The 25,179-nt window shown below is 40.4% G+C and overlaps 1 protein-coding gene and 1 long non-coding RNA gene across 3 annotated transcripts; one reads left to right on the plus strand and one right to left on the minus strand.

Moving 5' to 3' along the window:
- Nucleotides 1–527: 527 nt before the first annotated feature.
- LOC101471985 (phenazine biosynthesis-like domain-containing protein 2) lies at nt 528–25,046 on the plus strand. 2 transcript variants are annotated; one of them, XM_004559908.4, is made up of 10 exons: nt 528–574; nt 18,131–18,230; nt 21,232–21,330; nt 21,511–21,620; nt 21,749–21,778; nt 21,875–21,963; nt 22,200–22,291; nt 24,028–24,111; nt 24,312–24,374; nt 24,485–25,046. In XM_004559908.4, the coding sequence occupies exons 2-10, from the start codon at nt 18,170–18,172 to the stop codon at nt 24,595–24,597; spliced, it is 741 nt and encodes a 246-aa protein (XP_004559965.1). In that variant the 5' UTR covers nt 528–574; nt 18,131–18,169; the 3' UTR covers nt 24,598–25,046. The 2 variants fall into 2 exon arrangements, with proteins under 2 accessions (XP_004559965.1, XP_004559964.1); XM_004559907.2 differs by lacking the exon at nt 528–574 and adding an exon at nt 12,590–12,750.
- Nucleotides 10,605–11,949, minus strand: LOC143418575 (uncharacterized). The gene is made up of 3 exons (XR_013098576.1): nt 11,719–11,949; nt 11,394–11,441; nt 10,605–11,155 (listed from the first exon to the last, which is right to left on the minus strand). It is a non-coding gene; the product is annotated as an uncharacterized LOC143418575 (long non-coding RNA).
- Nucleotides 25,047–25,179: the final 133 nt, after the last annotated feature.

Genomic DNA, 25,179 nt, shown 5'->3' on the forward strand with positions numbered 1-25,179 from the left:
GACTCTATTTGCTGTGCATATTTCAGTCTAATAACGATCATTAAAAAGTTACTTTAAATATTTCCTGCACTGAGCAACAGGTAAATGAATAATATTTCATATCTAATCATTGATTACATCTTCTGTTGATCAGTGTCTGTGATATTGCTCAAGTTTTCCTTCCCCTCCTCTCTCTCCACTTTCCTCAAGCAGTGCCTCTGCTCACTGACCCCTTGCCACTTCTGGAGCAGCTTTGGCTGACGCGCACATCAGATTCAGTTACAGCCAAACAAGCTCACAATGAAAAATGCCTCCACATTTCCCCGGTTTCACAAACACTGTTTGAAACAAAAAGCCCTTATCAGACCTGTGTATTATTCACAGTGTTAATTGGAGGGAAAATAAGTGCATTGTGCATCTCAACGGTGCTGTTAAAACAAGATAAGGACCGCGCAAGCAGGTCCGACGCAGTGGCTATTGAATGAATTGTTTAATAGCGAAAGTGTGAACAAGTTGGGAACTGTGTGTTTTTTTTTCCTTTTTCTGGTGAACTGTGCTCTGGTGGGGCTGATGTGACCATTCTGGTAATCCCCAGGTAGGTGTCATTTATTTATTGTCACTAGCTGTAGCGTTATGTATTCAGGCAGCAAAGGTCAGCGTTAAACATGCGCACAAAGAAACACAATCGCCACCCGTGAAAATGCGATAACTCAGTAGGCAGCGGTAAGTGACACTGAACATAAGAGTGAAACATGGCAGCTAAGGAGACCCGCATGCAGGTTTCTTTCAATAGAGAAGTTTTGCTTCACTCTAAGCAGCTGTCGAGCTCGGGCCGCAGTGAACCTCACCCCCGTGTTCCTGACAAGTACGGCCCTCTAATAAAGTGGCAGCATTGCATGAATTAAAATGGTCCTCTTTTATCTTCAGGCTTTCAGAGAAGTTTCAGCAGCCTAACGGTTGTAGTTGCTTCGATTACTGAGTCAAACAGATGAAAGAGAGATGACAGATTAAAAAGGAAAAGATCATGAGGTCAGAACTTACGAAATCATTCTGTACTTACAAATATGTTTGGTGGTTCAAAACCACACACCATAACCCGGTTTGCAGCAAAGCGGCACTAAACTGAAGCAGTACAGTAAGAGCTGTTTCATTCACCCTGATTCACTTTAGTAAAGTCCATATTTGGTAACGTTAGGGCACAGAAAAGAAGTATATGGTTGCATGTGTTTCTATAAAGGGTTTCTGCATCACAGGTTAGAGCAGTGACAAGTCACTCCACCCTGTGCAAACCGAGGCAAACCGATTGTCCACTTTGAATAAAGCCAATAAACATGTCAGTGAAGCTGCTTGTTTGGTAGGGGCTTTACTGAACGCTGCCACGTCTCGGAGTGATACCATCTATCGCAGAGAAAAGCATCACAGAATGAATGAGTGCGTGAACAGGTACAAGGTTCACATACAGGTCGAACTCATCTGCCATCACAGTTTTACCCCAAAACTGCTGACTGACAAAGTCTTCAGCTGGTAATTATTAAAGATATTAGGTAACTGGTTGGTATCTATGTGCATTTAGTTTAGAGTCTTCACTGAGCAGTAATGTCCATTGCAGGGTCTTACATCATTTGACATAAACATGTCCTAAAGACAGAATTTGACAGAGTTAGTTGGAATGTGTTGATCTGGGTGAGTGAATGTCATAAAATTATTATTATTTCAACTGTTTAAAAAAATGCATTAAAACATTTAGCATTGCATTATGGGATTTAAAGAACTACATAGTTTACAGGCTACAGATACTAGGGACTCCAATTACTATTTTTACTGTTTGCCATTTCTGAGACATGTTGTGAAACATCAGACGTCAGATATGATTGCTGTCAGAGCCAAAACGGAACCTTCAAGTTTTAAGAATCTTTCTAAAAAGACTTTTCAGTGTCATAAACAGGTGAATGACAAAATAAAACTGCAATGCAGTTCACTCATGATGTCAAGCGATGATCATCAGCAAGTTCTTGGACAGGAGTTCAAAATGCTGTAGATTCTTAGCAGTGCTTTTGACATATTGAGGTGGCTGTAGCTCAGGAGGAAGAGCGGGTCTCTCTTGATGATGGTTGGAAGGTTGATGGTTCGATCCCTCCACAGTCTACATGCTAAATATCCTCAAGCAAGATACTAACCCCAAGTTGCTCTGTGATGCATCCATTGGAGCATGGAGTATCTGTTAGTTAGAAAGCACTTAAAAGCAAAGAAAACATTACTTGTGGCATGTTGCACAAAGTGCTTTGAGTGATCCAGGAGAGTAGAAAAGCGCTATATAAGAATCAGACCACTTACCATGTTTTATACTGAACAGTAGCCAACATCAGCCACTGTGAACTGCAGTTGATTATGATGACCCAAGTGTACCCCAAGAATTAAATGTGTATTTTAAAAGTTATCACTATTTAGGCTTTAGACTGCATGCGCTTTGCTGGAGATCTGTTTTTTTTACCCACTATACACAAAATCTCTTTCAAGTTACATCGTTTAAATTAATAAAAAGAAAGAAAATTCCACATCAATTCTACATTACTAACTTTTGGTAGATAAAGGTCAAAGTTGAGCTAATCTGTGTCCACAGTCAGAGATATGGATCAAATAGACCCAGAAACACATCAGGTTTGATGTTTGTAAACTGTCAACACAACTGTCGCTACTTCTGTCCTTACCATGACTTTTATGCTTCATCCTGGTATGGTTACTAGTGGAGGGCACACAACACAAACTAGCTCAACTGGATTTTTCTTCTTTGCCAGAATCCAGAACACGTTGTTTAGCATAATTTACCAACATCTTTTTGTTGTCTTGTCCATTGTGTCATTTCAAACTGCATTCCTATTGATTGATTAACAGCCATAAGCCATACAGACAGAAAGCAACTCCAAAGGACTGTATGCATATGATTCACAAGCTTGTGGAACCACTTTTAGCAGCAATAGCAACTTGAAGCAAACTTTTTTTTGTGTGTACGACTTTAACAGTCTCTCTCACATAGAGGAGTTTTAATTAACCCCTCTTTTCAATGCAGTTTAAGTTCATTGAGGTTTGTAGATGCGGCTCTTTTAAGATCCCACCACATCATTTCAATCTGGTTGAGGTCTAGGCTTTGTCTGGAACATTGCAACACCTTGATTTATTTTTCAGCCATTCTTTTGCAAAGTTGCTGTTGTTCTTGCAATCATTGTCTTGTTGCATGACTCAATTTTAACCAAGCTTTAGCTGCTAGGTAGAGCTTCACATTTGAGTCTAGAATACTCTGGTATACAGAGGAGTTCAGGGTTGACTTATTAATTGCAAGGTGCCCATGTTTGGTTTTTATCGAAAGGGGTGCTGTGAAAACAAGCTCCACAATGGTCTCGTCTGTTCAAAGGAAACAGTTGGAGAAATCTTGTTATTTTTTTTAGATACAACTTTATAAAACTAAACCACGTTTAATCTTCTTTTTATAGAGAGAAGCCTTTCTCCTCTATCACCATGAAGTGTGGCCAGATGGGCCACCCTTAAAACAAGCCATACTTGTTAAGTGTTTTTCTAATTGTGGTGTCATGAACTTTAACATTTAACATGTGAACTGAGGCCTGTAAAGTCTTACATGTAGCTCTTGGTATTTTTGCAGTTTCTCTGAGTCTTACACCGTCTGGCCTCTGGGTGAATTGCTGAGACAAACAATCCTGGGACGACTGCGACATTGTGAATGCTCCAGACCAGCAAAGTGCTAAAACTTCTTTTAGAGAGATGCTGAGACTTGATGATGATGAGCTAATCAAGTGCATTTGATTTGCAGCACCTCGCTGCTACTTACCCTCTTAATTCCTATGGAAGGTGTAAGGTGTATGGACGTTTTACAGGATGCTCTGCAGCCCACTCTTACTGTGCGATGTATGGCATGACTAAATATATTGCCATGATTGTTTCAGATTGGTACTCTTTAGTCTGGGACAACAGTCCATAATCGCAGTGTATTCCTGGATTTAGGCTACCAGCCAATAAAGCACGGCATTCAAAACAATCCCAGCAGAGGTTGGGAATCAGTTACTGTCATCAAGACATGTGACAGTTAAAAACTCAACCAACTGGTGAAACTGAAAATGCTCATATACCTCAAGGCGAAAAAGCAGCACATCACACCTTTAAAGCTAACCAATAATTTGGAGCAAGAACAAACACCCTTACTTTGTAAATATGCAGTCAAACAACATGTGACAATATTTAGAAAAAAAATCCATTGTCAACTCAGACTTGCAGTCTCGCTTTGACTGTGGCCCAAGTACGTTATGAATATCCTGCCAGTCAGCGAGGCAGGAAACAGACAGCCAGTGGCTCACTCTACCAGGGCTGCAGGGGTCAAAAGCCTGTCAGGTGGTGCGGCGGTGGAGGTGGTGGGGGTCAGGCAGGTGAGCCAGTGAGGAAAACAAAGAACCACTACTAAACCCCCACCCCCTTTTCCTTCCCCTATCCCGTCTGCCTTCTCTTCCTCTCAGAACAATCACCACCAACAGGACCAGGAAGTGATGTAGAGAGGAGGTTGATCTAACCGGGGCAGTTCCTTTCAGATAGGTCAGACAGGGGAAGAGAAGGTAGGAAAGACAGGCGTGGAAATGGGAAAAGATAGAAAACATACACAGCAAGTGGTGGCAGAGTTTCCTGTTTGGGTGTGCGTGTGTGTGAGTGTGAGACTTTCCTATTTATAGAGTATTCCAGTCCTGTAGTGTTGTTCACTGATGACTAACGGTGTCCAGTATTGTTTTAAGCCCTGTGCTATTTCTTTTTTAAATATTCCTGCACTGTTGTGTTCTTTCCTTCATATCTGATCCTCATAGGTGTTATAATTATAAAAATAATGTCCGATGCCCAAGTGACCCTGACTGTGACAAAGGTCATGACAGCACTTTGAAGCTACCATTCTGTTCCGTGTTAGCAGCTGCCTCCATTATTGTTATTTTGACTTCAGGGCCTCTGTGGCTCGCCAGCATCTGCAGCGTCTCCCTTCGCTCAGTCTTCCTTGAGAATGTGAGCAGGCATGTGGCATTGAGAGTCAGTCGGGCCATTCCTGCGCTCATAGCACAGACACAAAGCATGTGGCACTTGACAGGGATGCCAGATGAGGGACGCACGCCACCACGAGCCGCAGCAGCCCCCTTGCCTTTTAAGACACACACTGAGGGGTTCCTGCCCTGAAAGGCGACACCTCGGCCTGCGCCACCGAGGCTCCTTGCGTCTTGTCTTTCCCCCCACTTGCGGACTCTTGTCTGTCCTCGGCTCCTCATTTCCGTCACACTTTCTCTTCCAGGGAGGGTAGCGCGGGGGGCAAGACTGTGTCGTATGTTATTAATACTATTGTTAACTGCACACTCAAGGCTGGCCTTCCTGACTCAGCTCATCATGTTACAGGTATATTGTGCACAGCAGAGAAATGGCCAATCCTGCTTTATATAATGCCATCTATATATATCGCGAGGAATGCCTTGGCCAATTATGGTTCGAAGCCGGCTGATTGTCATGATGGATCTGTCAGCAGACTTAAAGGCTTTCTTCTTGGACTAAAAACAGATGATGTCTTTTGACTGAGGTGATATTCTCCCTGTGAGCATCATTAAAAATGAGTAGACACAAGACAAATGCAAGAGACATTTACTTTACAGGCAGAAGAGATAGGGGTCTCCCAGTGATCGAACAGAACTGTTATTACTACTTTACTGATCGATTCTGACACTATAACTTTTGATAATTGTGCTGCGTGCTGGAATATTAGATGTGTTGGAGCGCCCTCTAGAGGCAGGTACCTGAGAGTACTATTGTTGGATGTTACTTGCAGATTTAAAGTTACTTATTGCAAGTATTAAATGATATGTATTTATTTATATTGGATTTAAATAAGAATTTGCTCTTAATCACTTGTCTGGTTAATCAAAGATCACACTGACTGACTGCATCTTTTTGTAGTACAAACCTCAAATTAAACCAAAATACAGCCTGGCCCTGTTTCAGTCTTGGCTGAGCCTTCTTTAGCACGATGCATAGACATCTGGGACATATAGTCAGAGTGGCTCTTTCTTCATATTCTGTTGATAGCTTTATTCATTTTGGAAAGTTTTAAGATATGTTAAAAGACTGAAATTTACCATAAGTACCTTTGAGCTGTGCAATGGTTTTGAGAACCCTGCAGCTACAGTAAAGTTTTTATGTTTAAGGTAACAATAATAAAACACACACAAAAGTATGGAGAGATTTAGAAATTGTTCTGATTGCTACATAAGAATTTAGTTTTACTTGAACATTAATTACTGATAGATGAATATTTTTTAAATTACTAATTTAAGTGAAGCTTAAACTTTTTTTTGTATAGAAAAACTCTGTTATCATCATGCACATGTGTTGTCAGGCAGTGGACTGTTTTGCATCTTCTCTTAAAATGTATTAAATCTACAGCAGTGCTGAACAGATGGTGCTGTTCACTGCTAGCAGAGTGGGTTGGTTTTCCCATGGCGCCACCCAGTGGCGGTCCTAGCCTGTTTGGTGCCCTGGGCGAACACGCCCTCTTTTTTCTAAACTGAGCACCTGATGGCTTTGACCTTTTCTTGTCCATCTTCCACTGGTTTTAGTGTTGCACTACGGTATGAACATCCATCCCCCAACCCGAGGATCACCACAACATAACGTAATAGACCTACACCTTAAATCATAGATTGGCTTTGTCTAGACTCTAGGGTTTATTTCTGGGATTTTGCACAACCGAGGAGTCTAATCATGAATACATAATGGGCTTGGATTTACATCATTATGAATGAAATGTGCTCTATTTGGAAGCAGCATGTCTCCCTCCCCTTTCGACAGGTTGCGTGTCACTTTAAATCATCAAACTGTAAATTATACATTTTAAATTGTTATTGATCTCTTTACCCCGAGTCCTAAAGTGTATATTTATTTTCTTATTCTTCTTATATTTATTGTTTGTTTACTTGCACTGCTGTAACTGGAGGCTCGCCGTCTCGTCTCTCTATATACTGGACTTATATAGTGGAGATGACAATAAAGTTTACTTTGACTTCAGCAGCAAGTAGGTGCACCGAGGGCTCTCGCGCTCACTTTTCGGTATAGAATTTCGAAAAAACGTCGGTGCAGATTATACGTCTGTATCATAATGTCTGGTGTTTTCGTGTTTGTTTGTTTTATTTTGCGAGTTGATTATTAGATGGTGCTAATAACCAACTGAGGAGGATGTCAGGATCTGAGGAGGAAGTGCGTCAGGAAGGTGAACGCACGCAAAGCTACTGGTCCGGACGGGATTCCCGACCGCGTCCTCAAGTCATGCGCGGCTCAGCTGGCTGGAGTGTTCACACACATCTTCAACCTTTCCCTCTCTCTGTCTGTAGTCCCAGCCTGCTTCAAAATGGCCACCATCGTCCCTGTACCCAAATCCTCCACCATCTCCTCATTGAACGACTGGCGACCTGTAGCCCTGACCCCCATCGTGAGCAAATGCTTCGAGAAGCTGATCAGGGACTTCGTTTGCTCTGCACTGCCTGACTCACTGGACCCTCTACAGTTCGCATACCGCCACAACAGGTCCACTGATGATGCCATAGCCCTGACACTACACACTGCCCTGTCACACCTGGAGAAGAGAGACACGTATGTGAGAATGCTGTTTGTAGATTACAGCTCAGCATTCAATACCATCGTTCCCTCGAAGCTGGACAGGAAACTGCATGATCTAGGACTAAGCAGCTCCCTCTGCAGCTGGATCCTTAACTTCCTGTCTGACAGACAGGAAGCTAAGTGGTCAGACTGGGCAGCATCACCTCATCCACACTGGTGCTCCACAGGGGTGTGTACTGAGCCCTGTCCTGTACTGGTAAACGGACTGATTCTTATATAGCGCTTTTCTACTCTCCCGGAGTACTCAAAGCACTCTATACAACATGCCTCATTCACCCCCACTCATACAACTCAAGTGCAACCTAAACTACATTCATACAGATTCATACTCCGATGAACGCATCGGAGGGCAACTCTGGGTTAGTATCTTGCCCAAGGATATTTGGCATGCAGACTGAGGAAGCCAAGGATCGAACCACCAACCTTCCGATCAGTAGCTGATCTGCTCTACCACCTGAGCCACCCCACTCTACTCACTCTACACCTACGACTGCACGGCCATTAGCAACTCCAACATCATTGGGAAGTTTGCGGATGACACTACAGTGGTGGGTCTTATCACCAAAGGTGATGAGATGGCCTACAGGGAGGAGGTCAGCGCCCTGACCCACTGGTGTCGAGACAACCATCTCACCCTCAACGTCGCAAAGACAAAGGAGTTGATAGTGGACTTCCGGAGGTGCAGAGAAGTACACACCCCCATCACCATCAACGGCGCTGCTGTGGAGAAAGTGAGCAGCTTCCGGTTCCTTGGTGTACATCTGGCTGAGGATCTTACGTGGTCAGTACACACAGTGAAGAAGGCGCAGCAGCTCCTCTTCTTTCTCAGGAGACTGAAAAGATTCTGCAAGCCATTCTTATATTTTGCTTGTTCTTATGTTATTGTATTTTGCACACCTCTGTTGCTTGTGAAGCTCGCACACAAGAATTTCACTCACATGTGCTGTACCAGTGTATCTGCACATGTGATGTGACAATAAAAGTGATTTGAAATCCCCCGCCGCCACGCCCTCTCCTCCCTGTGCCGCAAGCAGCAAGCGCAGCTCGCAAACGGAGGGCGCCCTTACTCCCCGCAAATGGCCGCAAGAACACCGATCGGTGCCTATGACATCCCCAGAATGCGCTGGCATGATGTCGGGGCAGCATGAGTACGAGCAACTTTTTTTTGCCGATGCCCGTTATGCCGCCCCCCACTACGATGCCGCCCCGGGCAACCGCCCATGTCGCCCATATCAAAACCCGCTAGTGGCGCCACCTGACTGCAGCGGTGGTAAAATTTACACACACTTGTTATTTGAGCAAAAGTGCAGATAAGAATTACTCTGGCAAGGACTGATTTGACTTCTTTACTCGGCAAAAGTGTAAAACTACAGGCTCTGAAATGTACTCAAAGAATACAAGTAACAGTAGGTCTTGAATGAAGGTGCGCTAGCTTTAAACTTCCAGTTCATCAAATGTCACTGAGCGCTCCTTTTAAAAAGATAAGCGCTCTTCTTCCTCCTGTCATGTCTTTCTTACATCTTTCTCCATCTCTGCGTGAAATTATCTCACAATCATCAAACTCATCTTTTCTCTGGTAAGCAGCTGCAGGACAACTGTATGACAGCCTTTGCTGCTACTGTCTGATCTATTGGACACTGTAAACCCGAATAAGTTACCAGAACTCAAAAAAATTGAGGCAATCGATTGCCTCAATTTTTTTGAGTTGATCAACTCAAAAGTCAAATTTTTCCAGAACATAAAAGTTTGGATTACATGGTACTTGTATCTTTTGAGAACGGTCAACTCAAATATTTGCAGTTAATATGACTTAAAGTTTCAAGTTTACAAATTCAAAGAAATAAGTTCACAGAACTTATAAAAAATAAGTACACAACTACAACATTTTTATGTTAACAAAACTCAAATGTTTATTAGTTTGTGTTGTCATTATTTTAAGTACACGTTAGTCAAATATGTTGACTACTTGATACTTAAAAACATGTGACCCAAAACTTAAAATTTTTGAGGCAATTGATTGCCTCAATTACACTGAGTATCGGTAACTTAATATGCAAAAGTCATAAACATCTGCCATTGAACAGTATCTTGACTGCTCCCTTTTAGCACTATGTTGAAATTAAATACATTTAAAAAAAAAAAATTTAAATAAATTAAAAATAATTAACAAAAACATTTATAAATTAAAATAAGTACACCAAAAATTGTTTAGTCAGGAAAACTGTCAGAGTAATGAAACATAATGCCAAATAATAATATCAAAATGTGCTTTTGGCTCTCTGGCTAATATCTGAATAAGACAACAAGGCAGCAATTTGAGTGAATTACAATGCTATTTGTTTTACATTAACCAGTATCAAACAGTGAAATTTAGGTCATCTTGCGCAGCCCACAATGTTTTGGAAATAGTATTACGAAAAACATTAAAACATACAAAACATTAGTGTTGCTTTGCATTATGTTAATGAGAACAAAGGCACGTTGTATAGTTTGGACCTATTGGCTGAACACCTGTAGAGTAATGCAATAATGTTTTGAGGCATTATTTAGATGAAAGGAGAGAACTTTGAACCAGTCTTTTATAATGCTTCACCCTGCATCCTTCTTTCAGATGAGTTCCTACATAACCAAGTCATTCTTGAGGGTCTGTAACCTGGGTGACAGTTTACCACTTTCTAGACCAAATAAAATCTTTTGAGTAAATTCTAAAGTGTTGGTCAGGCCTTTGGGGTAGCTGAGGTGAAGTGCATAGATCAGTCCAAACATTACCAGGAAGGCTTCACCAAATCTGGGGAGACTGAACACGGCATCACTTTCAATGACGACAGAGATTTTCACAGGTTGGTAGTGAACTGGACTTGTTGTGTCATGGTCACTGATGACAGTGAAGAGGGCCACTTCAACACCATCAAGCTGCAACTCATCAGATTCGTCCTGAATTAATGAAAAAGAGATACTAATCACAATCTAACCCAAGAAATACAACAGACGACATATAATTTCTCATTTTACCAACTCCCACTGAGATCCAATACCTCTTTTACAAGGGAGACCTGAGTCTCACTGTAAGAGGTGAAAAACAGAAGATCCATGTTCTGCACACATAAATCAGCTAATTCACCAGAGAATCAAGTGGTGTGAGATAGACTGAAACTAAGCTAAAGGAAATACACAGGAAAATGTTTTACTAAACATCTTATCACTTTCAACAAAACACCAATTCAGTTCATTCGTAGTGAGGAGACAGAAAAGACCATACATGGAAACCATATGGGTAGACTAAACAAAGGTAAGTCCAAACAGTGCATCAAAATACATGTTTGTACTTTGATGCACTGTTTATATACACAGTAGTATCTGTTAGATACTTAAGGACACTCACAGTGCAGGTTCTGAAAAATCCAGAGACATCCTCACGCAGATAGACAGGAAGGGCGTGGAGAACGGTAGTGCGCTTGGTGTGGATATCATGGATTTCCTATTTCCAGATAAAAACAGAATTGTATATACTGGTGAGTTTACTGAACAACAACAAAAACAACAGTCAAATCAGAACATATGTCCACAAATAACCTGTTCACATCTTTAATACAGTCAGACAAATAGCAAACACAAAGTGGAGTAATAGCAAAATTCAAAAAGCTCATTTAAATCATTGAACCTGTCCAATGTTCCACTGGTTCAACCTATGAAAATGTGTAACAATCTATTATTACCTGTTCATTGTGAATTCTTAGAATTTCAGCCAGGGCATCTGCTGTCTGCTGTTAAAAATTTAGAGAGATTAAAATACTTTGTTTCATACTAGGCGACCGGGCGCCACCTCTAGAACAAGTAGTATCTAACTTTTTAAACAGCCTGCGACCCTCATTACAACAACTTAATGCTAGCTCTGCAAGCGCAAAGTTTCCTTCGGGGAGAGCAGCAAAGCACATAAAAAACACGGACCCGACATTTCTGCTATTCTTTTCGACACGCACCCAAAATACAACTAAATATTCGTATTTTAACAATAAACTAATATCAACATTGAAAACTTACTGTAAGTCCAGTGATGCTAGTTGCTGCCGTTAGGTCCAACTTTCTCCAGTCGTCCGTGTTGCCTCTTTGGTGCTGTTCCCGCCCATATACCTTTACTTCTTCTGTGTTTCGTATTAATGCTCATTAGCGCCGCCTTCCGCTTCGGAGGGTGAATCAGAGATTAACTCGGAATAAAAATTGATTCCTGCAGCTGCTCAACACTTACGGAAAAAATTAAAAATATATATGTAGGACACATTGATAAAACAATGAATATTAAATGTCTGTGAAGGTTCTCAGTCATCCAGGTCATCGTAGTCAAAGGAACTTAAAGAAGTCCAGACGCTTTTCTTTGCAAGCTCCTTTGACAATGAATATTAAAATAAATACATTTTGTCTTTCACTAATGCATTTAAGACAATTTGATTTTACTTATTTGGTGAAACACTTTGAGATTTTATTGTATTTTAGCATGTGCTACATAAATTAAGTTTATTATTAAATCCTACTTGAAACAACAAAAATAACAGGACTTTACCATTCTTATATGTTCTAACTTAACTGTGTTACGTTGTGCTTAAGTTATGATTTTAAGTGATGCTTACTTAATATAGAAATAGTTCAATTCAATCAAATATTATTAGTTTCATTTACTCAAAAAGAAGAACATGTTATACGAACTTGACATATTTAAGTTAACAGAACTTTTTAAAGACTTTGAGTATACACTACTTAATCTGTTTAATTACTTTGAACATTCGGGTTTACAGTGGAAACATTGCACGTGAAACTGCATTATTACTCTCTTGTATACCTCATCTGTTTGTATGTTGTACTCACTGATTGATTAATAAAGTTCTTGTTAAAAAAAAAAAAAGCAGTGGGTGCGGACTTTGTCCACCAAAAACGGAGCTGAAGAAGGAGGCTCTTGACTTTTAAGCCATTTTCGTCTTCCTTCGCTTACCTACAATGGAGATACCAGTGTACACGCTGGATTCCTTCACCAATTTGCCGTTCAAGGGAAACCCTGCGGCAATTTGTCCACTTCTGCATGTGAGTAAAACTATTTAGACCACAGCTTAATGTGTAGTCTGGCGCTATGGCGACCTGCATCGGTGCTTCGCACAAGTGCAGACCAGAGGCAGAAATTCGTTCTGCAAAACAAGCTCGACAACATGTGTTTTTAAAGGTATTTTAACTCAAACAATCTTTTATCAATCAAACCATGAAAATTAAAGTGGGTTTTTTTTGTTTGCTTTCCCCTGAAAACTTTCTTATCACACAAGAACAGATACACACAATAAGATACATCAGCCTGCTGCTTCTAATTAACTTATTTAGTTGTTTATTCTTTTTCAGTCAGCAAACTTCGTCTGTTTGCCTGCCAGAAGCTTACAATCATCTGCTTTAGAAAGATGAACTCAAATGGAGGTCAGTCCACTACTGCCACCTGTGGCCAAGTGCTACTACTAGATTAACTTGTGACATATCTGCAGAAGAAGCTGAGTGGCTACACTTACATCTGGATCATTCAAATCGACCCACAAACATGTTGAAAGATGCAATGACAGCAATGTGGATTGTCAGGACTAAAACCAATCATTAAGTAAAGACAACAGGGATCATTTGTTTCTGTTTATTTAGCATGCACAACATTTGTAGTCTGGCCTCCATTTGAGACTGCTCCAGCTGCTATGTGATAGTCAGTAGATCTGCTACAAATTGCAGATCATATGCAAGTTTTGGAAATAAATCATGAATATTCCTTGCTTAGCATTAAAAGTAAACACTTCTAGCTCTCCCCCACACTCAAACACAGATGACAAACCAACTGACACACCTGAGTCACTCACTTTCTTAAATCCAATCACTCTCACTGGCTCTGTTTATTACTAATCACTGTGTAACAGCTGTAAATTCACGGTAACTGCCATCTCCTTACAAATGTTTATAGATTAACCACAATTATACAACTCATACAAACTCTCTCCAGCCATGTTGTTGTTTTACCTATACTGGCTGAAAATGTTCATTTCCAGAGAAAAGACACAGGCAGACTATGCTTACAGGATGTGATGTTACAACACCAGTGAAATATGAATGTGTCATATAGTTGTTCAAGACGTATTTCTTTGTTATGGGAAGAAATATTGAAATCATCATGAACAACGGGAGTGGTGATTTCTATAACTTTGTGTATATAATTGTGCATTTCTTACTGATGTAGGCCACAAATAAATACATAATGCCATTTCATTTATTTTAAAGGTTTATTTGCAAGACATGCAAACAGACAAAATAGAAAGTTCCAAATGTATTGTGCATGAAACGAATTCAAACGTGGCGATAGAGCCAGGTGCAGATGTGTCACAAGTTAATCTGGCTGTAGGCTGTGGCGCTCGGCCACAGGTGGAGCTAGTTGACTCGACTCCATTTGAGTGAACACAAAGTAAACTGCACGCTTTAGTTGTGAAGCGAAAACACTGAAATCGGAGCAATAACACGTTAACGACGAAAAGATTCTCCCGATCGTTTGCTCTTGCTGCCCTGTGAACAGCATCGGCGTGGTGTTAATTGTTTGCCGTTTTCACGATCGCCTCCTGCATGAGAATATCACCAGGTACACTCGCGACATTTTTAAACATTTAGTTGTTCATCATGAGCAACAAGATTGAGGTAACCTCACAAATATCACAGATGAAGTATTTGGTGTTTATTTGCTGTTTTGTTGGTAGCGGCTCCTGAAAAGCAAGTCGACCACACATCTGTTCGACCAACCCCTAAGGTATGGAACGCCAGGACTGCCATAATGAATTAATTAAATACACCATTAAATAATTAATAAATGTGGCAATAATTAATTAAAATTGGAATTAATTAAATAAATAGTTATGACACATGTAATTAATTAATTATTGACACATTTAATTAATTATTTATGTATTTCACATTTTAATTAATTATTGACACATTTAATTAATTAATTATTGACACATTTAATTAATTAATTATGTATTTCACATTTTAATTAATTATTGACACATTTAATTAATTATTGACACATTTAATTAATTATTTAATGATATATTTATTTATTTCATTTTGGCAGTCATGGCGCCTGGCTCTCATCATGAAATAATTTTATCTGTCAGCCTCACCCATCAAACTCAGGGGGCGGGGTTAACGCTGCCCATGCAGCTTCTCTAACATTTGATTGGTTGCCGTGCAAAGTAAGTCAAAACAGGTCGATCCTAGATAATCGATTGCTTGTGTAGACTTGGGGCAGCCAGGTATCCCAGAATGCAGATCAAATCACAGGCAGCAATGGTGGTGGTGTAGTTTTAAAATACCCCGTTTTTCTGTCACCAGCTACACTTTTAACAGTGTTTTAGCCGCGAATGTCGCGACGTATGTCTGGTCAGGTTGTCAACATAGAACATGTTTGCAAAAGTGCTCAGATGTTTTCAGAGATTTCACTAGCTCTGCTAACAGTTAGCATGCAGAGCGCACCGAGGGGGTTACGTTAACCGGTTTGTTTACATATTCCACTCTCCGTGTTCCACATGTTGCATTCGCAGATTCTCATTTTCACCGAACGATCGTATCTTTCCGCCTGGTCTTGTGTCTCTGTGCTTCTGTAACATAAAGAACGAGCTGACATTTTTCTCACGAAACCAGCGATCAGCTCAACAGACCGTCAGTTTACCTGCACGCATCCTCCTCCTCATCTGTCAGCTGTTTAACACCTGCTGCTAATTCAAGAAACACGCCTACGTTACCTGGTGATAGTCACAGTTTAACTGGGCAGCCGGTGCTCGATATAAAGCAATGTCAGCGCATTTTTCTGCACAAGATAAGTAAATATAGTGTTTTCCCCGAGCGCAGAGCTGCTGGAGCTTGTTTCCTTACAGAGCACTTTATAGGCGAACAGCTTCATCGGCGGCTGATGTCCAATCACCGGCACACAGCTTTCAAACCTCAGCTGAGTTTTAGCTCTCAGTGGTTAAACGCTGGACTTCATTCACTCAGGTTCTGTCTGTCGGGTCACGTTTACTTCGCTGTTTTATTTACAACTGAGCAAATCGGTTTGGCTGAGGTTAAAGTTACGTTTCATAACTGCATAGTTTCACAGACGTTTAATGGTTCACTGGCACATGTGTTAGACTGAACTATCATCTAAATATCATCTGTTTTTTAATAGTTATTCAACTGTATTCTAAGCACCAGCTGTCTGTTAGAATGTGATTTTTTTTCTCTCTGTTGGCAGAGGTATAAAAATGCGCAGGAAAATCTGACGTGCATGGCAAACTTCACCGACGATATTTAGGGAGGAATAAACACACATCAAACATAAATGAACCATTTGCCTGTCTCCATAATTGAGAGCATTTTCTCTTCTTATCTCAACACTCTCTCTCTCTCTTTTTTTTTTTTTGCTTTTTCGGTCATGTTATGTTTACCTGTCAAAGGCTTGTTACAAACTATGAAACACATCGTGCAGACTTCTGGATGTTAGAAGAAAACGAATACTGCTCATGAATGAGACTAAAGGCAGGAAGGTGTCCTTTAAAACATGTTAATAGGACCTCCCTATTTATATCATAGTTTATGATATAGCACGTGTATTTCAGTAATAGCCTGCTGAGGCCACTATACGTGCTGGCCTCATATCAAATGTGAAGGCAGACTGAGTCTATCTTTGACGTTTTTTATATCTAATCTTCCTTTTCAAACATTTAAACAGCAGCGAGTCTGCAGCTGAGGGAATACAAATTCAAATTGTTGGAACAGGTTTGCTCGTTTCTTGGATTCATTTGGTGATTTATTAAATCTATAACTGTTATTCTAATCTGCTGCTGAGTCTCTTACACTTTTCTTTATGCTGTATATTTTCACGTCTCTGGAATAGTTGGCAGTTAGATAGTCAGCTGTGAAACTCTGTGTTAACTCATGGAGCTGAGGATATCGTGGATATCGTGGATATGCTGACCTCGCTGCGTGGTGTACAGAGCGAGGTCAGCATGATTAATATTCACAATAAAAATATTAGCCGAACATCATGAAGTCTGTATGTGTTTCATAGTGTCGAACAACCTTCGTACAGTTAAAGCCAGCAGTTACTACATGACGGAAACACCAACGTTATCTCTTTTATGTGTTTATACACAGGTCACGCTGATTACTGAACAAAAACCCAAAGATCAGATGTTAAACAGATTTATTTGCTCTCTCTCCTCCTTAAACATGTTTTTAATGTTAGTTATAATTCAGAATTGGCGACTGAAACACGTAGGACACATAAGAACATCAGGAAATAAAACACCGATAAATATAACCTCAGTAAAAGAAGTCAGCGGGGGTTACTACAGCTGTGTACCGGGGCCTGCGCTTTGTCGGTGGGATTGCTTGCGAGGCGAGCGGGTCTATCCCACGCTTTGCCGTGAGACTGGGCAGACGTCTCCGAAATCATCGAAGCACTTTTGCAAAGAGGCTGTATCTTGACAAACTGACCAGACACATGAAGATTAAACCACTACATTCTCGGCTAAAAAAATATTAAAACGGTATTTGGTGACACACAAACAGGGTTTTTCAAAGCTCAGTTCTGTTAGCTTCCACATGCCGGTTGTTGTGTGCTAGAAACAATGGCCACCAGGCCAAAGCAATGGTTTTGACTCGATCAGCGTTAACCCCGCCCCCTGAGTTTGATGGGTGAGGCTGACAGATAAAATTATTTCATGATGAGAGCCAGGCGCCAGGACTGCCAAAATTCGAGTTATTTTCTCGAAATTTCGAGTTACTTTTCTCGAAATTTCGAGTTAGCTCTGCCAATCAAAAATATATGTGAATGAGGTCGCTTTCTTGTTACCCGGAAGCATATGGCGCAGAGGAACGCGCACTCAAAAACGGATCCCAACAAATTGGCGCTTTCGCGAGTACGTTTGCTGATAGTAACACCATGTGATTCAGCTAATAACACAGGGACTTCATCATTTGTGAAGCCAGGCTGAAAACACTCAGCAATCTGTGCATTCACGACTGGATGTAATACCGGTAGCTTAGCTGTAGCATTTGTAGCTGAGGGCTTCAGCTTCCGGGTAACAAGGAAATGACGTCATTCATGTAGATTACTGATTGGCAGCGCTAACTCGAAATTTCGAGTTACTTTTCTCAAAATTTTGAGTTAATATGTCGAAATTTCGAGTTAATATGTCGAAATTTCGAGAAAGTAACTCGAAATTTCGAGAAAATAACTCGGAATTTTGAGAAAATAACTCGAAATTTTGAGTTATGGATCCTTTTTTTTTTTTTAGTGGCGGAAACGGGCTTCCATAAACCCCAGTTAATCTGGAACCGTGGTCATAGCAGCTCATATCAGTGACACTCATCACAAATATTTATATTTACTCATCAAATCGTGTGTTTCTAACAGGAGCTGAGTGATGACTTGTATTACAAGATAGCAGCAGAGATGAACCTCTCAGAAACTGCTTTCATCACCAGGATTAATCCCTCTGATAGCTTTACTACAGGTATGTCTGTTTTAATTCAGATCACATTTGGGTTGCCAATTCCAAAGCCTCTTAGATTATAATGCTGTAATGGAAAGCTCCCTTTCAAAAGTATACAGTATGGTGTATGATTCACATACTGCTTAAACTTAAAAGTAGTCCCTATAGGTGCAGGATATAAATTTTTCAATATGGATTAACAAGTTTGTATGACTTTATAGTTATAAGAACCGTAGTATATCGTATTTGCAGAAAATAAAAAAGACTGAAATAAAATAACAAAAACCTGAAAACCTGAATAACATGACAAGTGAAATAAATGAGTCAAGGAAATTGTATGATAGGAAAAAATGGAGTCACTATTAAATAAAGAAGAAGCTGTAGTAGTGGTGAAGAATTTGCACAGCTGTGAGGCTCTAAGAGAAAATGCCACGTCATTTTGTAATGATGTGAGCTGCAGGAACAGTTAGGAGTGTCTGAATCAAACCAGTGGCTCTGTTAACAAAGTGAGACAACAGACATTTCAGGGTCAAAATACAGTTAATTAGAGAAAAATATCTTTAAATCACCACAAAGTCTATTTCATGGCACTTTGTACCTATTGAGAAATGTCATTCACGAAAGGTTAGCCTTCAGCAAAACTAAACTAGTCCCGTCAGGCAGAATTAAGGACCCACAACCATTAGCAGGAGCTCATTATTTTTCAAGTTTATCTGTTCAATAGCTTATGTTTAGAGAGATCCTATACAGTTAAACACACACAGAGCTGCATTGTACTCACTTTGTGCACAAACTGTCCTCAGCAGTCTGTCGGGTCAAAATGTTACATTGTATGGAGTCCAAAGAACTGTGCAACAAGCTGTCACAGTGAAAAATGCAGTGTGCAGTCGGTCCAAGAGGAATGCAGGTATCATTAACACAAAGACAAAGAAGAAGCAGGAACAGATACAATAAGTTTAACTTCAGACTTAAAAATGTGACTTTTGAAGAAGGTCACCAGAGAACTTCAATCTATACATCTAAAAACCACAAACCAGGCGAGAAATTTGGGTGTAGTGATGGATGCAGACCTAAACTTAGAAAAACACATTAAGACAATAACAAAGTCAGCTTACTATCACCTCAAGAATATATCAAGGATAAAAGATCTGATGTCTCAACAGGACCTGGAAAAACTAGTCCATGCATTCATCTTTAGTAGGCTTGATTACTGTAACAGCATCTTTACAGGTCTACCTAAAAAATCAGTCAGACAACTACAGCTCATTCAGAACTCTGCTGCTCGAGTCCTCACTAAGACCAAAAAAGTGGACCACATCAGTCCAGCTCTGAGGTCCTTACACTGGCTGCCTGTCCGTCAGAGGATAGACTTTAAAGTTCTGATGCTGGCCTATAAAGCTCTGAATGGTTTAGGACCAAAATACATCAATGACCTCCTGACCCAGTATGAACCATCCAGATCCCTCAGGTCATCTGGATCCGGTCTTTTATCAGTTCCCAGAGTCAGAACCAGACACGGAGAAGCTGCATTCAGCTTTTATGCTCCTTATATCTGGAACAAACTCCCAGAAAGCCTCAGATCAGCTGAAACACTCAGTTTATTTAAATCCAGGTTGAAGACTCACCTGTTCTCAGCTGCATTTGAATAAAGCACCAAATCCACACTTTAAGCTTAAATTTCAAAACTTACATTTAACTACTGATTTTATCTACTGTTCTGATTTTATCTGTTTTGATTTTATATACTGTTGTTTGTTTGTTTTTGTTTGTTAATTAGTTAGTTAATTTGCTTGTTTTATTCAATTTTAAATCATGCTTTTTATTTGTTCTTGTTTCTAATGTCTCTGTAAAGCACTTTGAATCACCTTGTTGTTGAATTGTGCTATACAAATAAACTTGCCTTGCCTTGCCTTACTCTGAATTATATTTGCTGAGAAAGGAGAAAAAAACTGGTTGAGCCCATATTAGAGGGAATTACAATAGTCCATATGTAATAAGATCAAAGCATGTATGACTTTTTAAAGAGTGCCTGATATTTAAATTAAATAAGTAAAAAGTGAACCCAAACCATGACAGTAACAGTTCAGTATTCTTCTTGTAATTTGCCAAAAATATCATCTGGCATTTGCAGTTCTCTGCTCACACACAGATGTTGTAGAGCCATCTCCCACATTTTTTCCTCATCTCCCACAATTTAATGACTTCCAGCTATGAGCAGCTTCTCTAAGGCTACGTCCACACTAGCCCGGATAGATTTGAAAACGGCATTTTCATCTGAAAACGCTCTGCATCCACACTAGCGTCTTAATTCGTTTTCACAGAGTTGTGCGTCCACATTGAAACGGCCGAAAACGCTTACGTTCCAGTACTGTGCATGCGTAAAACGCAAGAAGATTCGACCTACCTCATTTCTATCTGCCGTTTATTTACTTTCTGGCTCTTTGAAACGTCGCGGCAAAATGTTGAGGAAAAACACCAAGTTTTTTTTAAATGGACTAACAATGAGGTGGAGTTGTTGCTGCGAGTAACACAAAAGTACAACGTTGCAAAAGCGAGTGAGAATTAAAGAATGTAGAAACTGATATTAATCTTTAATAGGGCTGTCAAAATTGAGAGCAAACAAAACAACTGCTGTGTAATGCCCTCCTCGATCTTTGTTTAATTGGTCACATGACTGCATCATATGACTAACATGTGCCATCGTTTTCGAATGTCTGCGTTTTCAGTCCACACTGCCATGCCAAAGCACCGTCTTCAAATATATGCGTTTTCGAGAGCGTTTTGAGAACGCTGCGTTTTCCTTCGGGGAAAACGCCGTCTCAGTGTGGACGGGAGGCCAATGATGGTTTCTAAATTATAAGGCTTTTTGTCAATCTTTAACCAATAAATCATTAATTGGACCTTGAAGACCTTTGTGGATGTAAGCCAATCACTAACATTATTATCTACACTGCTTAACTCTGTGTATTTGAAACTAATACCAAAACAAAACTGAAAAAAGTCTTAAATGTGTGATTAACAGGATCAAGATTCCGCCTTCGATGGTTTACACCAACTACTGAAGTAGACCTGTGCGGTCATGCCACTCTGGCCTCTGCAGCAGTGCTATTCCAACACATCAGTAAGATGCAACATTTACACATAAAAAGGTTTTTCAAAAAACCAAAAAGTGACATCATGGTGCACTAGAAAAGGCCGCTGGAGCTATTTTAAAAGATGCCTGTAATGCACAATGCAGCTGACTGCAAGAAGGAGCAAAGAGGTGCCAGCATGTAACCATATAATGGATTTTTTCCTTCAGAAAATGTAAATCCCACCCTGGTGTTTGAGACCAAAAGTGGAGATCTTTCCGTCACCCAGAAGGAGGAAGGGTACATCATGGACTTTCCTCTGAATCCCCCCACCAGAGTGGTAAAATAAACTTTTCCTGTTTAGTTACATGAACAATTTAATCAGATCCTGTAATGTAAAAAAACGAGTTCTTGTGTTTTATTAACAGTGTATAAAATGGCTTTCTTTCTGAACTCCCTTTATTTCAGGATCCCAACGACTTCAAAGACACCATCAAGGTCAGAAATCACATTTTTCTGAACAGTTTGAGAAAGTGTAACTACATTCCTGTGTGTGTGTTCAGCTAAGTCTCTGCCTTTACATGTGTGACACAGGCGGCAGTCGGAAACCTCCCGGTTCAGGAAGTTTTATTTTGCTACAACACCAAGAAGCTGCTGATTCGACTGGCTGACAGCTGTGACATGTTGGTTAAAAAACACTTTGCTTGTTGCCAAATTCAAAGGAATCTCAATAGTGGTCCTACTGTTCATGAGATCTTAAACATTTGTTCAGCAACAATCAATTATATTTCTCAGGTGCCCGGCTAGTGGGGCTTATTCATATGTTTAAAGCCCAAACAAATAATCAAGCAACTGGCCTTCTACACCCACTCATCACGTTTTAGTAAATGTATATGTGCTTTTTGTGTATTATCTCCAGCTCTGCGCTTACCGATCTGAAAGTTGACACTGTGGCTCTTGAGAATACTGAGAGAAGTGGAAGATTCTGCGCCGTCATCATCACTATGAAAGGTAATCGGAGCTGTGCGTTTCGTAGAGTTGTAGACTTGCTGGATCGGACCACATGTAGTAATTCCATTAAAATGAAGACGTAACAGTAAAGAATAAACCAGAGGAAACCCAACATGAAGTGTTTAAGCGAGGTGTGGTCCCACCATGTACCATCAGAAAAGCTTCAATGCACCTCTGTTAGAGGGATGAACAGCACACTGCCAAAAACATTCCCTCATTTGGTGTTTTAATGATGATGGTGATGAAGAGCACAGTCTATGATTCCACTCATAATATAGGCCAGGGGTCCCCAATCCCAGTCCACGAGGCCGGTGTCCCTGCAGGGTTTAGATGTGTCCTTGATCCAACACAGCTGATTTAAAGGTTAACTGACCTCCTCAACATGTCTTGAAGTTCTCCAGAGGCCTGGTAATGAACTAATCATGTGTAGGGATGGGTATCGTTTAGGTTTTATCCGATACCAGTGCCAAATCGGTACTTTTGAAACGGTGCCGGTGCTTAAACGGTGCTCGAACCGGTGCTTAAAGAATGGAGAACACAAACTTTGTCCAAAAACCTCTCATGTTCAGCTGGGTTTTTTTGTAAAAAGATAACAATGTTAGCCTTTTCTGCAGCTATGTGGCATATATGGTATCACTCTTGGTTGGAAGCAGTGCTTAAACAATGGAAAAAACACAAACTTTGTCCAAAAACCTCTCATGTTTAGCTGTTTTCCACTTTTTCTTTGGTCATTTTAGCCTTTTTGGCCAGGGTGAAGGGAGTATCTGCCATCAAACAAGAAGACAGCCGCATGTAGTTATGATGATGTTTGCTAGTTCACCATACCTGCATTAATGTAATAACGTGGTTAGCCTACTCAACGTAAATTACACACGAACAACATTAAGCTACTCACGCAGAGAAGAACGGCTGCTGCTGCATCATCATCCTCATCATTTCTGCTACACTGGCAGGGCTAGGGGCCAGGACTCTATTCTTCGGGTTTTTGGGGGATGTTGCTCCGGGTCCGATAACTGGCAACCCACCCGACGTGCACGGTGTGAGGTCTCGCAGCAAGCTATCAAATACGGCGCATTTCTCGGCTTTTAAAAAAAAAACGCTATGCGTCGCCAGGTGTTTCATCAGATTCTTGGTGTTACCTCCTTTGACAGTATCACAGTATCAGCTTAAAGCACTTGTTGCTGCTGAGTTTGCATCTTTTGCTGTGAAGTACAGCCAGACTTTTAACCGCTTCGCCTTGGACATTTTTAATCTGTAGCTCTGCTCTAACAGAACGTACGTACCTGGCCCCGCCTACTATCCTCGGAAACGTAAAATGATTGGCTAGAAGTGTATCACAGCTCAGGAAAAAAAAGCACCGAAATAAAGCACCGAAATGTGCGCTGCTTTTCGGTCTGGTTACTACCGTTTATGTCAGAACCGGTGCCATCATGGCACCGGACACCGGTACCCATCCCTAATCATGTGATTCAGGTGTGTTGACCCAGGGTGAGATCTAAAACCTGCAGGGACACCGGCCCTTGTGGACTGGGATTGGGGACCCCTGATATAGGCCTTCACTTGGGTTGAGCTCTGGGGAAATGTTTGATCACAGGACAAATGGTGCGCCGATTTCTCCTTTGCCGTCACCATCCTGTGGACTCGTTTGTTGCCCATTTTAATTTGTATAACAACATTCACTGAATGTTTCTGCCAACAAACATTACATATCAAACACTGCTAACATGTGGAAACAGGATCACCTGACTGCCAGCCACGATATGACTTCTACTCGAGAGACTTTTCTCCATGGTTTGGCGTCCCTGAGGATCCTGTCACTGGTAAGATGGTTGCTCTTTACTAGTATGTAATCTATAGACATTATTTCTCAAATAACATAATTCTGACCATGTTTGTGTGTCTAAAAACGTTTACATATAAGCAGCTGGACTAAAGTGATTAAAGAGGATGCATTTACAGGTGTCTTATTACTGAGAGAAAGTGTTAAGCTATTCCTGCTATGCATTCTTTGTTCTGGCAGGCTCTAACCACACAATCCTAGGTAGCTACTGGTCTGAAAAACTAGGAAAGAAGAAAATGCTGGGTACGTATTTGAACCTTCTCCGCCTTTTACTAATGTGTCATTTATCTGATGATAACAGACGTTGTGTTCCACTTTTATCCATAATTAACCTGCTTATTGTGTCTGTGCAGCTTACCAGTGCTCCAGTCGTGGTGGCGAGCTGGAACTTGAACTGAGGGATGATGGAAGAATCAACATAGCTGGACAGGCCATCACTATTCTGCAGGGAACAATCAAACTGTAGACTGAGACACATCCAAGAAGACGGCGTCTGATGTTCTATCTTAACCATTGTGTCCCTGCAGATAGACACTTTATGGCTCTTGTTTAAAAATTAGATGGCTAAAATAAAAAGAAAAAACGCACTCAAGTCCTGACTGTTCTATCCTGAAATGATTCAGCTAACATAGCTTTGTTACGCTCATTCATTCATAACATTACAGCAAAAAAATTACAACCAAAAGATTTTAAAATGATAAAAACAGAAACACAAGAACACAGCAGGTAAAATCCGAAGAGTCATGATTAGCCTTGTGGTCAGGAGAATTTTTAACATTTGCTACTTAATAATGAATGGGGTTCAATAAAATGAAGTACAGCTGATATGGACTAAACTAAAAAAATGATACTGCAGATTCGTTTTGATCCTAAATAACATGTACATATTCCTGAAATTAAAAGTCATCATGATGACTGTTTGTTTGTTTTGTTTTTTTGTATAATCTGTTCCTGCACAGATGTAGTTCTGCCGATCTGGTTTTTACTGACAAAATAATGGAATAAACTTGAGGCCCACTGACATAGTTAAGTTCTTTTAAAGTTGACA

Source organism: Maylandia zebra, linkage group LG5 (genome assembly GCF_041146795.1).
Source record: "Maylandia zebra isolate NMK-2024a linkage group LG5, Mzebra_GT3a, whole genome shotgun sequence".
Lineage (NCBI taxonomy): Eukaryota > Metazoa > Chordata > Actinopteri > Cichliformes > Cichlidae > Maylandia > Maylandia zebra.

Coding starts and splice junctions, on each gene's coding strand:
- LOC101471985 (XM_004559907.2), top strand. CDS start 12,667: ATGGAGATACCAGTGTACACGCTGGATTCCTTCACCAATTTGCCGTTC. Junction 21,779..21,874: donor ACTTCAAAGACACCATCAAG/GTCAGAAATCAC, acceptor TGTGTGACACAG/GCGGCAGTCGGAAACCTCCC. Junction 24,375..24,484: donor AGGAAAGAAGAAAATGCTGG/GTACGTATTTGA, acceptor GTGTCTGTGCAG/CTTACCAGTGCTCCAGTCGT.